The following is a 12,612-nucleotide window of genomic DNA, read 5'->3' on the forward strand; positions in this document are numbered from 1 at the left end:
GTGAATAACTCTCCTTTCTGCTGTCATTACAGATAAATACCAGTCGGCCCCTACGTCATTAGAGGTGAGTTCACATTCAATTCAATTTAATTCAATTTATGGGTAAAGCAGCAGCACCGACTCATAACAGCAATCACTTTAAGGCGCTTTATACTGAAAGGTAAAGACCCTACGGTAAACCCCAACAATCACACGACCCCCAGTAAGCAAGGACTTGGCAACAGTGGGAAGGAAAAACTCCCTTTTAGCAGGACGAAACCTCCAGCTGAGCCAGGCTCAGGGAGGCAGGGAGGGTCAGTCATCTGCTTTGACCAGTTGGTGGGGTGAGGAGGGGAAGATGGGACAAAAGACACACTGTGGTAGAGAAAGCCAGTAATCAGTTTTGAACACATTTTTTTTTTTTTTTTTTTTTTTTTCCTTTCAGTGATCCCAGTAGAACATGTGGACGTTACTTAAACGTTTGAATTAAATGTTTACAGTCTTTTCATTTCACAGGAAGACTAATTTGCTTCAACGCAGACAAAACAATTTCACAATCTGTTGCCATTAGTCTGACCGTCACTGCTCCCATTACCTAGAAGGAACGCTACAAATGGGGTGGCGTGGCAGCTGTGGTGCAGCGTTGTTCACTCTGGCCCTGCACAAAAACATTCCCTCATGTCTTGTGAGTGCAAGCAGATATTAAGCATTAGCCCATTTTCACTTTACAGACTAGGAGAAATATGGGGTGGGGAGCACATCCCAGCCAGACCTGTGATGCGCTTAAACCTGAGCAAGTGGGTAAGAGCGCAATACAAGTAGCGCTCTTCAGTTTGTTCTGCAGTTATTGTTTGTGCTGCACTTAAAAAGAGCAGCTCTGTTGTTGTTCACCGAATGTTGTTGTTCATCGGTTTATTTTTAGCTCTCATCGCGTCAAACCTCATCGCCAAAACCACGTTAAAAGGACATGTGCCCAGTGTGTGTTTGTCCAGCACTATGTGCTGTATAATGTTGGGAGGAGAAGTCTTCATTATGTGTACAGAGAGGATACTTTGTGTAATTGGTCCATCAGGTCTGAGCAGTTTATGTTTGTCTTTGTTCACGTGATCTCAGGCATGCACAGTATGCAGCTGTCCCTGCATGGCTAAGTTTGAAATAGAATTTCTCTTCGTCAGCTGATGGTCAACACTGATTATCTCAGGGCTGAAGCCGACCTGTGGCAGCTTGGTTAGAAGTGAAAATGCTTAACTTGGGTTGGTTTTCTTTGCAAGTTCATGCATCTGCCATTGCATGATTGGTTTCTACAAATAAGCTGGGAAGAGGGTGTGTTTGTTTTTTTTGTTTTTTTTGTCTTTTGTTTTTTTTTTGGTGGTGATAATATCTTTCATAATGGTTATTGTTATCAAGTTTTTCAAAGCGTGAAAGTTCCACTGAGGGAAGTGTGGTTTAAGGCTTTAAAAACTGTATTTATCAGCTTATGCACAAATGTAACCAAAAGAGCACTCGGAGAGAATCTTCTGCAAATCCCAAAGGCTCTTGTCAGATTTTTTTTAAATTTTTTTTAAAATTTTATTTATTTATTTATTTTTTAAAGAGTGATAGCGATCTCTTTAGGGGGGAAAAAGGAGGGAAAGATTTCGGCTCGGGTATCACGCAAATTGGTTTTGCTCTTTAAAAAAATTCCCGTCTGCATCTTGCAAGTGGAAATTAATTCTTCTATCCAACCCATCAAGGAAATTGACGCCCAAGTTTCGTTTGTTGTGTCTGTGGATATGCTCCACTTCCCCACCAGGTTTCATGAAACTCCAGTTGTTGGTTTTTGTGTAATCCTGCTGACAGACTGAAAACATGTCTCCACCCTGGGTTTTGCGCTTTGGAGGAATTACCTGTCACCTGGGCAGAGCAGTTTTCCCACGTGATGGTGACAGCGTTGATGTGTTTTATTAGAGCTGGAATTTATTTTTTAAAATCACTGCTTTTATATGGACCAATCATCTGACTTTTCCTTTAGAAGCACTCTGAAGTTTAAATATTTTCAAATCTAAGTTTAGAAATTGTATTTTTGTAATTTCTTTTTAATTGGCGATTTGCATGAGAACCTAGCTCTTGCAGAAATAGCCAATGCCAGACACTAAAAGGGTGAAAACACAAAAGTAAAATAGAGTTAAAGTGAATTGAATTTCATTTTAACTGGGAATGATAATAGTGTTGTCAGAAAACTTTATAAAGACATTTAATTTCAGTATAGCCAATACCTCAGTATAGCCAATACCTCAGTATAGCCAATACCTCAGTATAGCCAATACCTCAGTATAGCCAATACCTCAGTATAGCCAATACCTCAGTATAGCCAATACCTCAGTATAGCCAATACCTCAGTATAGCCAATACCTCAGTATAGCCAATACCTCAGTATAGCCAATACCTCAGTATAGCCAATACCTCAGTATAGCCAATACCTCAGTATAGCCAATACCTCAGTATAGCCAATACCTCAGTATAGCCAATACCTCAGTATAGCCAATACATGTAAAATGCTTTAAATTAAACCTGCTGAGCATAAGCATGTTAGCATTGTCTGTCTGGACGGGCTGGCATGCTCAACTAGTGATCCGATCACTGCTGTAACTGCCTGCCTCTAAGAGCTGGTAACTGCGTTTCAGCTTAATTTAATAATGTAAAGTCTTCTGACATTAATTAGAACTGTAAATTCATCCCATTGTTTTCTCCTGACCAATCTGCCTTCGGATAATTTGGGAAAATTGATTTATATCCCTTGCACACAAAAGGTGCAAAGGTGTTTATGGCCCAATTCCTGTGCTCCTAATTCTTGACTTTACATGTTTTTGTTGTGTCTTAGTCGCTTGTGGAAGTGAGTCAGCCACTACCCCTCTCTCTTACCTCTGCTTCTAGTTTTTGGAGCAAATCACTAGCTTGTTAACACCTGCTTTACAACCAGTAAAAATGGGTGTAATGGGTAATCAGTAATGCTAGAGAAAAAAAATAATCTTTTCCTGACATTAAAAACGGTGGCATATTTGGCTTTCTCTTCTAGTGCTCGGTCATCTTTTAGGAAAAAATGTTTGAGTTGTACTGTGCACCTTCTGTTGTAGCCTACAGGACAAGCTTAACCTAGTTTGTCCTCATCTGAAGATTAAGGTGAGATTACTGCTAGTATCCTATTACAAGGTCCAGAGGTTGCCAGATCTGCACTTTGGGGCCAAAATGATTAGTTTTCCAGTATAATGTTTGAAGTAAACCCTTGGAATTAATATAGATTGTAGTGGGCTGAGGTTTAGCTTTAGGGATTCTCAGAAAATTGGAGTTAATGCAACCTGTCTTTAGGTCTGTTTTTTCTACTGCTTAAAACATTATACCCTTAAAGATCAGTTTAAAGTCCATGTGGGGACCATCATGTTGTGTTTTGTAGATTAAGCTTCTCAGATTGGGTAGAAATTGCATATATTTGCATTTCAGCATCGTGCAGTTGTGACTTCCGCTCTGTAGCGGGTTAAGCAGGTGCTGCTATGAGGGTTCTGTAAGCGCAGGGGCTGGATGTTTCTCCCTTCACCCTTATGTATGTCACTGGAGGTTATAAGCCTTGTCCCTGCAGAGACTGCCCTTCAGTTGTGTCAGCTTTGACGAAAGAGTGCACATTTGTGGAAGAAACAGGGTTTTCTTTATGTAGATCTCAGGCACGGCCGAGGATTGTTCTGATCTGTTTTCTGCATGCTTGTTTGTAGACGCAGCTTTTGAATTCAGTCGCAGTCCCCCGGGGTGAGTCTCAGTTGGATCCCTGTATGCCCAACATGTACCAGTGACCTCATTATGGCCTGTATTTATATAGCACTTTACTAGTCCCTAAGGACCCCAAAGCGCTTTACATATCCAGTCATCCACCCATTCACACACACATTCACACACTGGTGATGGCAAGCTACATTGTAGCCACAGCCACCCTGGGGCGCACTGACAGAGGCGAGGCTGCCGGACACTGGCGCCACCGGGCCCTCTGACCACCACCAGTAGGCAACGGGTGAAGTGTCTTGCCCAAGGACACAACCGAGACTGTCCGAGCCGGGGCTCGAACCGGCAACCTTCCGATTACAAGGCAAACTCCCAACTCTTGAGCCACGATCGCCCATTATGTTGCACCCTGCTTTTATTCAAATTGATCAATTGATTTTTTTGGGGGGATGCTGACTGCTTTTCTTTTAAAGCGGCTGGCATTACAGTCCCTGAGGTTACATTTCTGCCTGTACAAGAAAATTCACACAGAAACTAAACCGCAGGGATCTGTTTAGCATTTAGTGCTATTCTGGTCAAGGTTTTCTATTTATATCTAACACTGAAGAAGCTCTTGCTCAGTATTTATTTTTATTGTTTCTTTTTTTATGTGGTCCAGCCAGGCTTGAGAGATTAATATTTTTCTCCTGCTTGGTCTGTCAAGTCTATAAAGTTATCAGATCTTTAGCTCTTTGTGGTTTTTGGAACAAGAGGAGCTGTTTTTCTGCTGTGCCATAGAAGCTGTCTGTCAGATTTGTGGTGTTTAGAGCTACTTTAGGGATTCTGACAGCATTTAGGTCAAACTCAGTGGGAGGACTTTTCCAGCTGGTGATTAGTGTATTTCACTGCAGCCTTTAAACTCTGTAGGTTTGTGCTTTTCAGAGCATGTTTTTTTTTTTATCCACACACTGCCATTGGCTTGAAGCTGTTTGATTAAAAGCTGATTCTTTGTGTGATGTATTCAGTCTCAGCTCATGTGTAGTTTTTATCTGTATGTGCCTTTTTTCTTTCAAAAATGTTATCCTGCATTTTCAGTGTCTGCTTTTATGCCAGTTTCCTATTGAAGTGGAAATGATCATATGTAACATCAGAGCTGACTGTTCTCAGGGCTCAGCGTTTTCCAGTTGACTTCACTGATGAATGCAAACTCAGCTGAGTTTGACCTGAAGACGTAAAGAAGCTCCGTCTTCTGTCCCACTCTGAAGTGGGAAGGTGATGCTTCAGACCGGAGGAGGCTGAGCATCCGCTCCTGCAGTGGAAGACCTCACGGTTTAACTTTGGTTATGTAACTGTCTGTGTTGCGGTGGCTTCACTCTACTGCTGCAGCAAATGCTGAAGGCGGCTTATCTGATGTCTTTGTGAAATCTACAGGCCGCAGTGATACCCAGGGCTGTGCGATTGTGTTACCTCTGCTCCAGGAATCTGTTCGGGTAGTTGGTGTAGTCTGCAAAAGGGAAACTGTCTCCATTTCCGGTTCCACTACAGCTTGGAGAGTAGCTGGACAGTGTTTGTAGACACGTCCATCACTTTCATGCAAATTCCAACTGCATTACTGACTATAGTAGTGACCTAAGCAATCACAAGGAGGGATTTTTCTTTTCTCCAAATCAGTAATGCACGTTCTTCCCTCACGACAGGTGGCTGACAGATGGTCATGAACTGACCTTCATAGGACTGCGTGACTGGTCATTAAAAATCATGCAACTGCTTTCAACTGGTCAGGAAATCCTAATTTCTCTCCTCAAGCCCAGTGGCTGCCAGATGGGACTTTATTTGCCCGATCTTACATTGTCATCGTGATTGTCATTTGTCCGAGATGGTGGACAAGTTAACATCATGTGGTTACGTGTCTGCAAAAACCTCAATAAGCAAATTTCATTTCATTAATGGCCACATCAAGGGCCAGATATGCAGTTTACTGATATGCTTTAATTTAATTTTCTTATAAAAAGAAATGTTGGAGGTCACATAGAGGCTTCGTACAGGCAGTTCTGTCCACAGAAAGCTGTTCTCGCACATGCTTCTACAAGTATCACCTAACACGTTTCATAGATCCGAACTTATGGCTGTGTCAAAAAGATCATGTAGTTCACGTGCATCAGAGCCTGGTGCTGAAATTAGCCATGATAAAATCTACATTTTCAGTTTAAAGATGAACCAAAAACCTCAAATTGGCCTCTGTGACTTGGACATTTCCTCTTGTGTGATGTGGAAATGATGACGACAATATTAGACTTGAGCTTTTGCTATAGTTGAAATGTTTTTAAGCTCAGCAAGCTCAGCACCCTCTTAATCACTAGTGAAACTTTGAGTTTACTCACCTGTACCTTGAACCTTACCTTGAGGATTATTTGACTAGTACTATGTTTAATGATCAGACTAGTTGTAAATTCTGCATAAATTGGGTAGAGGTCTCAGCAGCACAGGAGCCTGACTTCTTTCTGCTTTGCTCGTGTGAGGATGTGCTGCTCTTCAGCACAAACGACTCATTCTTTGCACATCTGCGTAAGCGCTGACTCACCGATGGTTTTCCCTCCATCTTGGTTGCTCCTTGTACTGCTTTTCAGCTTATACAACTACAAGAACTACAACTATACAAGAGAATGTAAACAGTTGAGTTTTTTGCGATCTATTTAAAATAGTGAAAATTTGAATTGGCTACACATAAAACATACTGTAGTAGGAAGAGTTCTGTTTCGCTCAAAAACCCACATTGAACTGCACTTTGCAGAATAGGTTTCTGTGCTTTAATGTTGGTAAAACACTGTTTTTCCTCACGCTGTAGACTGCTGGAGCACATTTTCTCGCCCTTTGTTTAAAACTCCTTCTTTAACATCCTAAACCTAGTCTGCTTAGCTGGTTCAAATGAAAATATGGCAAAGCTGGTTACATAGTCATGGTGTTTCCTGGCTTAAAATAGTCCTTTGGAGGCTCATTATATGCATAAACTCTATTGGTCCACATAAAGTTAAACAAAAAGTCTGTATTTGCTTGCCTAACAATAGGCTGTGTATTTTCCAGGCTAATTTTGGTGAATTTGAGTAAGTAAAAATGACAAAACCTCACCAAAAATGCTTATATTTATATTTGCTCTGTGGTTTATTTAACCATCAGACAACCAAGGTTAGTTGTATGACAGATTAATGACTTTTCCAAGCAAATACATGCACGCACACACTCCTCCCTAGCTGTTGAGACAAAAAAATGTGCTTACTTATGAGTTCTTTATTTTATTGTCAGACAACTACTGTCTGAGTGTGCACCTAGTACAGACCTGTTTTAACTAATTAACTGTGGAAATACTCCCAAATTTGCTGATCTGCTTCTTTGGAAGGGAAAAGGAAAGCTGCATCTAAATTTAACTTTTTTTTTTTTTTAATAGTTTCATACACTAAAAATATATGTTCCAATTATTGTGAATTGTGATCTGCCTTTTTGGTTCAAGAGTGAACATGAAATCTGTGAGGTGGACAAAGGTTATTCATGAATGAGGAATTCTTTTTGTATTTTGTCACAGATTCTTAAGATAATGCCTCTGGCACAGGGAAGTAGATTCTCTATGTAAAATCCCTCATTGTTAAAAACTTTCCCCATGCAGTGATGTAATGCAGCTGGTTATTATCTTTCTTTGTGGAGGTTGAGGGAAAGTGCACTCTATTTTGAGTGGATTGGTGATTCACAATCTTGAGGATGCTTGTAAACTTTCTGAGAAAGCCTGTCACGGAGCTCAAGCTGAATTCATTCTGTGTTACGATTTTCTTTTTCTTTGGCACCCAGATGACTCATCCTGCTGCATTTCCTACTAGGCATTTTTAAACACTGGTCATATCCCGTGTTACCTGCTGTGGCTGCCTGGGGAATTTACTTGGAGCCTTATTCACCTAATAGTTTGCTACCACACTTATCCCGTAGCTTAAACCCCAGCAGTGGTTTTCCTGGCTGCCTTTCACAGCTGTTTACCCACATGCTTCCTCTTCCTCCACCTCACTGCCTCAATCCTCTGAATCACAAGTCTTCAGATGTGACTGTTTTCAGTTACTCACCACAATCTATATTTTCCTTATTTCCTCTCCTGTTTTCTTTTCAATAAGTCTGGCTTTTGATACTTAAGATGCCTCTTCCCCATTCCTTCTGACTTGAACTCAAAGGAACTTTCTCCATATGTCGCTGAACAGAATTATTTAGCTGCTGTGTTGGTTGACCTGTGGCCCGTTCCCACTAAACACTGATTCTTCCATCCTTCAGCTCCCTTTGAGTTAAGGTTACCAGTTGGGGTCTGGTAACCTTAACTCCAGTCGGAGTCTGTGAGCCGTCATAGGGTGAGAGGCGAGATAAATCCTGTTCACCTAACCCTATGGACCATATGTGGCAAAATTCATCCAAATTATCGGGAATATTGTACTTGGTGCTTAATTATTGTATTAAACAGTGATCCTTACTGTGCTAGTTGCTGTTGAACCACTGGACAATCACTGAAACTAATTTTGTGTTTGATTAGAAAATTTGATTCAAACAGTAACTGTTGGCTAAACGTACTCTTGACCCACCACTACAGAAAATGTCCTTAACTGGACATGTAGTATAGTGAGACTGCTTAGCCTGGACATGAAAACACGAGGTTTCTTATGTATACGTGGTGCAGTATAAAGCTGATGATCCTTTTTGCCTGTGAATGAGATCCCCATGTGCAGACGGTCACTCCTGAATTTCCTAGTTTCCCTGCCCACTACAGTGCATGTTGTACTACAGATGGATTAAAAGGTTGCATAATAAGACACTAAGGAATAGGATATTTGTTTTAGCCTGGGAACAGGATTATCAACTGCACACAGAGATGATTGAGGAATGATAACGATGTAACACTATGAAAGCAATCTTTTCCCAGTGAGAATAGGTGGGTTGATTTTTGGAAATTGAGAGAATCTATTCCTGCTTTTTTTTTTTTTTTTTTTTTTTTTTCTGGGGGGCATTTTTTAAATCTTTTGATGTTTAATAGGCAAACAAATTGTATTATTGGTTATAATCCAATATGCATATCTGTGCACAGACTTTGAAGAGCAGGTGCTCACGTCAGAAAAAGCCATTATAAAATAATAAGAAAATATTGAGTTGCACACAGTAGCAGACGCTTTCCTTGCTTGCGTACTTACCGATTTATTTATATCTATGAAAATATTTTCATAAAGAGTCGGTGATCTTATTCAATTTCATAATGTTCCAAAATATCATACACTTAAGTAATGAAAATGATGAAAAATTGATAAAATTTACAGTGATGTGTTGTGACTCCACAAAGATATGTTGAGGACTAATGCTCATGACATTATGATCACATGGTTCTTTCTGTTGTCACACATGGGGTCCAACAGAGCTCAGGTGATTTTAAAGCAGAATAGCTTGCTTTTTATAAGTGGGCTGTTACTGCTTATGTTCGTCCGGCTGTAATCGTATCTCAACTTCATAATGCTGACAAACGTGGACGAAGCTAGTGCAAACACGGTCGTTACCTGGCTGTCGCTAATAAAAGCAGGTCAGAGGATTGCTGCTGCTCCTCTGGGTGCTGCAACGGCACGCATAGCTGGCTGTGAAGATAAGATGGCTGGGCCGGGCATTGTTGGGCAGAGGTTAGTTTTTGTTTAATAAAATTGGAACTTAATTATATACAGTTTCTAAAATCCCAATGCGTTGAATTAACTGAAACTGATGCCCATTCAGAACTCTCTTTCACCATGATCATGGGTTCAGAATTTTTTGTCTGACCCTGTGATTCCTCAGATATGTTACCAGACCCGTTTTGGCTTTTGGACTATACAAACAAAACAAACAACACAAAAAAAACCAACATTTAAGCTACAATGTGCTGCACCTTGATGTACCAGGACATCAAATACATTGTCACAACTGTGAAAATGGATCGTACAGTATCCAAGTAAAATCCCACACTCTAGAACTGCGTGGTTTGTGTCAGTTATTTTAGTAGTCAGTCTGATTAAATGAGTTTCTTTTCGCCTTGTTGACCTTAACATACCTAAACGTGTGCACTCCACACCCTTCTCTTCCATGTAGTACACTCCCAGACTCCAAAGACGAGTGCAGTGCTGTTTTTGGCACCAAACCAGCGCATATCCAGCCATGCCCATCAGAACTAGCTTCACTCACAGCAACGGTCTGGTTTGTTTGGGACGCCTCCCTCTTTCAACAATACACATCTGGAAATAGAATATGCAGTGCAGTAATGACAGAGCATTTATTTAATGGCTCTGGTGACAAGTGGCAAACAAAATAAACACAGAAGTTATGGCAAAATTTACTGAAGTCAATTTTTGTGTTTGCTGCTGAAACTTCAGGTGAAGTGCTCTGTATCCTTAGCCTTTGAGTATCAAAGGATGTCCACGTGCGGAATAGTATTTTAATTTTTGTGGGTACTTTGCTAAATGTCTTCACTCCCACCACGCTCTGATTGAAATCATTTGGCCCGGTCATAACGATATCTGACGTTTCCAAGGTTGTTTCAGGTCGACTGGCCAATACTTCCGACACTTGTTGACCTCAGACCGAGGGTTAGATCAGTGAACTAAGTGCGCTGATGTAAAACTAGCAGTTTTGTGTGATCTGATAGTTGTTTGAAACATCAGGAAAGAAAAAAAAAATGAAGGTCATGTCCTACTAATTAATGAGAGAAGGCAGTGATGAAATGAAATCATCTCCTGGATTATGGTAATTATTAAGTTTCAGTCGGATACACTGGCCTTTTTACTCATTCACTTTGAAGACGTGAACTGTCCTCCGTTCAGGTGAACTGAGGTTTGTTGTAGATACGGTTGTTTATCTGAGTAAGGCAAGGGTACTATGAAATGAGGCTTGTTCCATGAGGATGTGCTGGTGTGCTTTTAATTATAGCGGAGCAGGAGGAGACAAAAAGCTGAATGTCGTCTGTCAGCTGGAAAGAACATAATGTTGGCATAGTTAACTTGGAGTAAACAGATTTCAGCAGATGGGAAAGAAATGTTTTTACCCCTCGAGCTAAGAAGAGCCACCGATTTGAACCAATACAGTGAAGACTTACAGCAGAGTATTACTGCATTTGCTTTCTGCAAATACGATACTGAGGACATATGACATTGAATACAGTATAAAGGAAGTTTGTGGAGTGACCGACGTGATTACTCATTAAACGTGGTCTGATTTCATCAAGCTGAAGTTGTCTGGCCATAGTTCGCTCCTGCTTCTGCAGTATTGGTCAGAATTTAACCAAACTTGCAATGATCACCCAAATTGTGATCATAGTCACAGTCAAGGTCATTGTTGTTGGTCTCAGTGGATTTTAATTATTAGTGTGCACAATCCCGCTAACTAGTGACAAGAAAACGTATCCTTTTCTTTCTGTAGTTCACACATTACATGTGAATTGTGATGATTGTGAGACGCATGAGCTGCTATTCACTCACGGCGGCGTAACATCCGATTGAGCCATGTAAGAATAAAGGAGGTGTTTATCCAGAGAATTCGCACAGTGAGCAGAAGTCATGGTTGTTGCCTCCTTGATGCTCTGCAGAACATTTTCTATTGTCAGGAAACATGTCCGACTGAGACTCGCGTGACATTATGAAGCATTCATGTGTGGAAATCCTTTTCATCATAACTATTCAAAACACAATTCGACTTATCGAATGCATAAACGTTGTACTGTTCATGCCTTTAACACAATGAGTAATCACTCACATTGCGTGCTAGAAAAAGTAAGCAAACCTATGTGCTAAAGACTGATATTCTTTTTGGTGTTCCAGTTTAGGAGATGATGAAAGTTGTCAGTGTGTGCACCTTTAGAAGTGATCCTCACAATAATTAAAGTCAACACTTGCAAGTACAACTGTTTGTTTCAGAATTTATCTGTTGTTCAAGCCCCTGAGTGCCTAAAGCTACAAAATGTAAAATCAACTTGGTGGCCTGTACAAAATAATAACCTACAACCTCTTCTTTTTAGGTTATTGACTCACTGGGTGTCATGATCTACAAAGCTCTAGACTATGGCCTCAAAGAAAACGAAGAGCGCGAGCTCAGCCCGCCGCTGGAGCGCCTCATCGACATGATGACCAACACGGAGGAAACGGAGAGTGACCCCTGTCCCGACGAGGGCTACGAGGCCACAGAAGAAGAGGATGAATGCGAAGAAGAGGAGGAAGGGGACCTCGTGTCTGATGGCTCCAGCAGTACAATCAGTAGCATCCGGAGCTATCGAGACATCATCATGGTAGGGTTTAATTTTATTAAGATACACATGTAATCGGTTTGCAATGAGAGCTTAGTTTGTCTGCCAGATTCCTTGAGTACATAAATCTGTTCTCAACACGTGCTGCTTCTATTAACTCTAATAATTAACTACAGTGTTCCTGCTGTAGAGCTTCATCAGTCTGATCACTTGGTCCATAATGGATTGAAATGGCAGAGCAAATTGAAATAAAGCAAAGCTATCGCAGGCATATGAAATGTGTGGCTTTCTGTTTTGTGTGGAATAAACTGCCGTATAGTTTGTGTGCTTGCCACATTTTTACAGCTGGCTTATTAAGAAAGCAGTGCAGCCGCATGTAATCACCCCAGCACAAACGTTTTCCCCTGATAGAAGCTGTCACACTGTAAATTCCCCAAGTAGCTTCTGAATAAGACGGGTAATTATAGCCCTGTAAACACACTGGTATTAAGGGAATGGGGTTAGAAGGTTTCACAGCCTGTGTTATAAAGCCTTATAAAACTGATGTGGAACACAAATTTCAGGTCTGTTTGCTGCCTGTGTGCATCTTCCCTAAGCTCTTACTCCTCCAGCAATCACTCTGTTCAGTGTAAAGTCAT

At 40.9% G+C, this 12,612-nt stretch overlaps 1 protein-coding gene across 8 annotated transcripts in view; it reads left to right on the forward strand.

The window, feature by feature from the left end:
* Positions 1–12,612, forward strand: part of spire1a (spire-type actin nucleation factor 1a) — a 32,592-nt gene that overhangs the window by 5,037 nt on the left and 14,943 nt on the right. For all 8 annotated transcript variants that reach the window (XM_026155974.1, XM_026155976.1, XM_026155975.1 and 5 more), the window contains exons 2-3: positions 33–64; positions 11,750–12,016. In XM_026155974.1, the coding sequence (XP_026011759.1) occupies positions 33–64; positions 11,750–12,016 (299 nt within the window). The remainder of the gene's footprint in view (positions 1–32; positions 65–11,749; positions 12,017–12,612) is intronic.

This window comes from Astatotilapia calliptera, chromosome 22 (assembly GCF_900246225.1).
Source record: "Astatotilapia calliptera chromosome 22, fAstCal1.2, whole genome shotgun sequence".
NCBI classification, from domain to species: Eukaryota; Metazoa; Chordata; class Actinopteri; order Cichliformes; family Cichlidae; genus Astatotilapia; species Astatotilapia calliptera.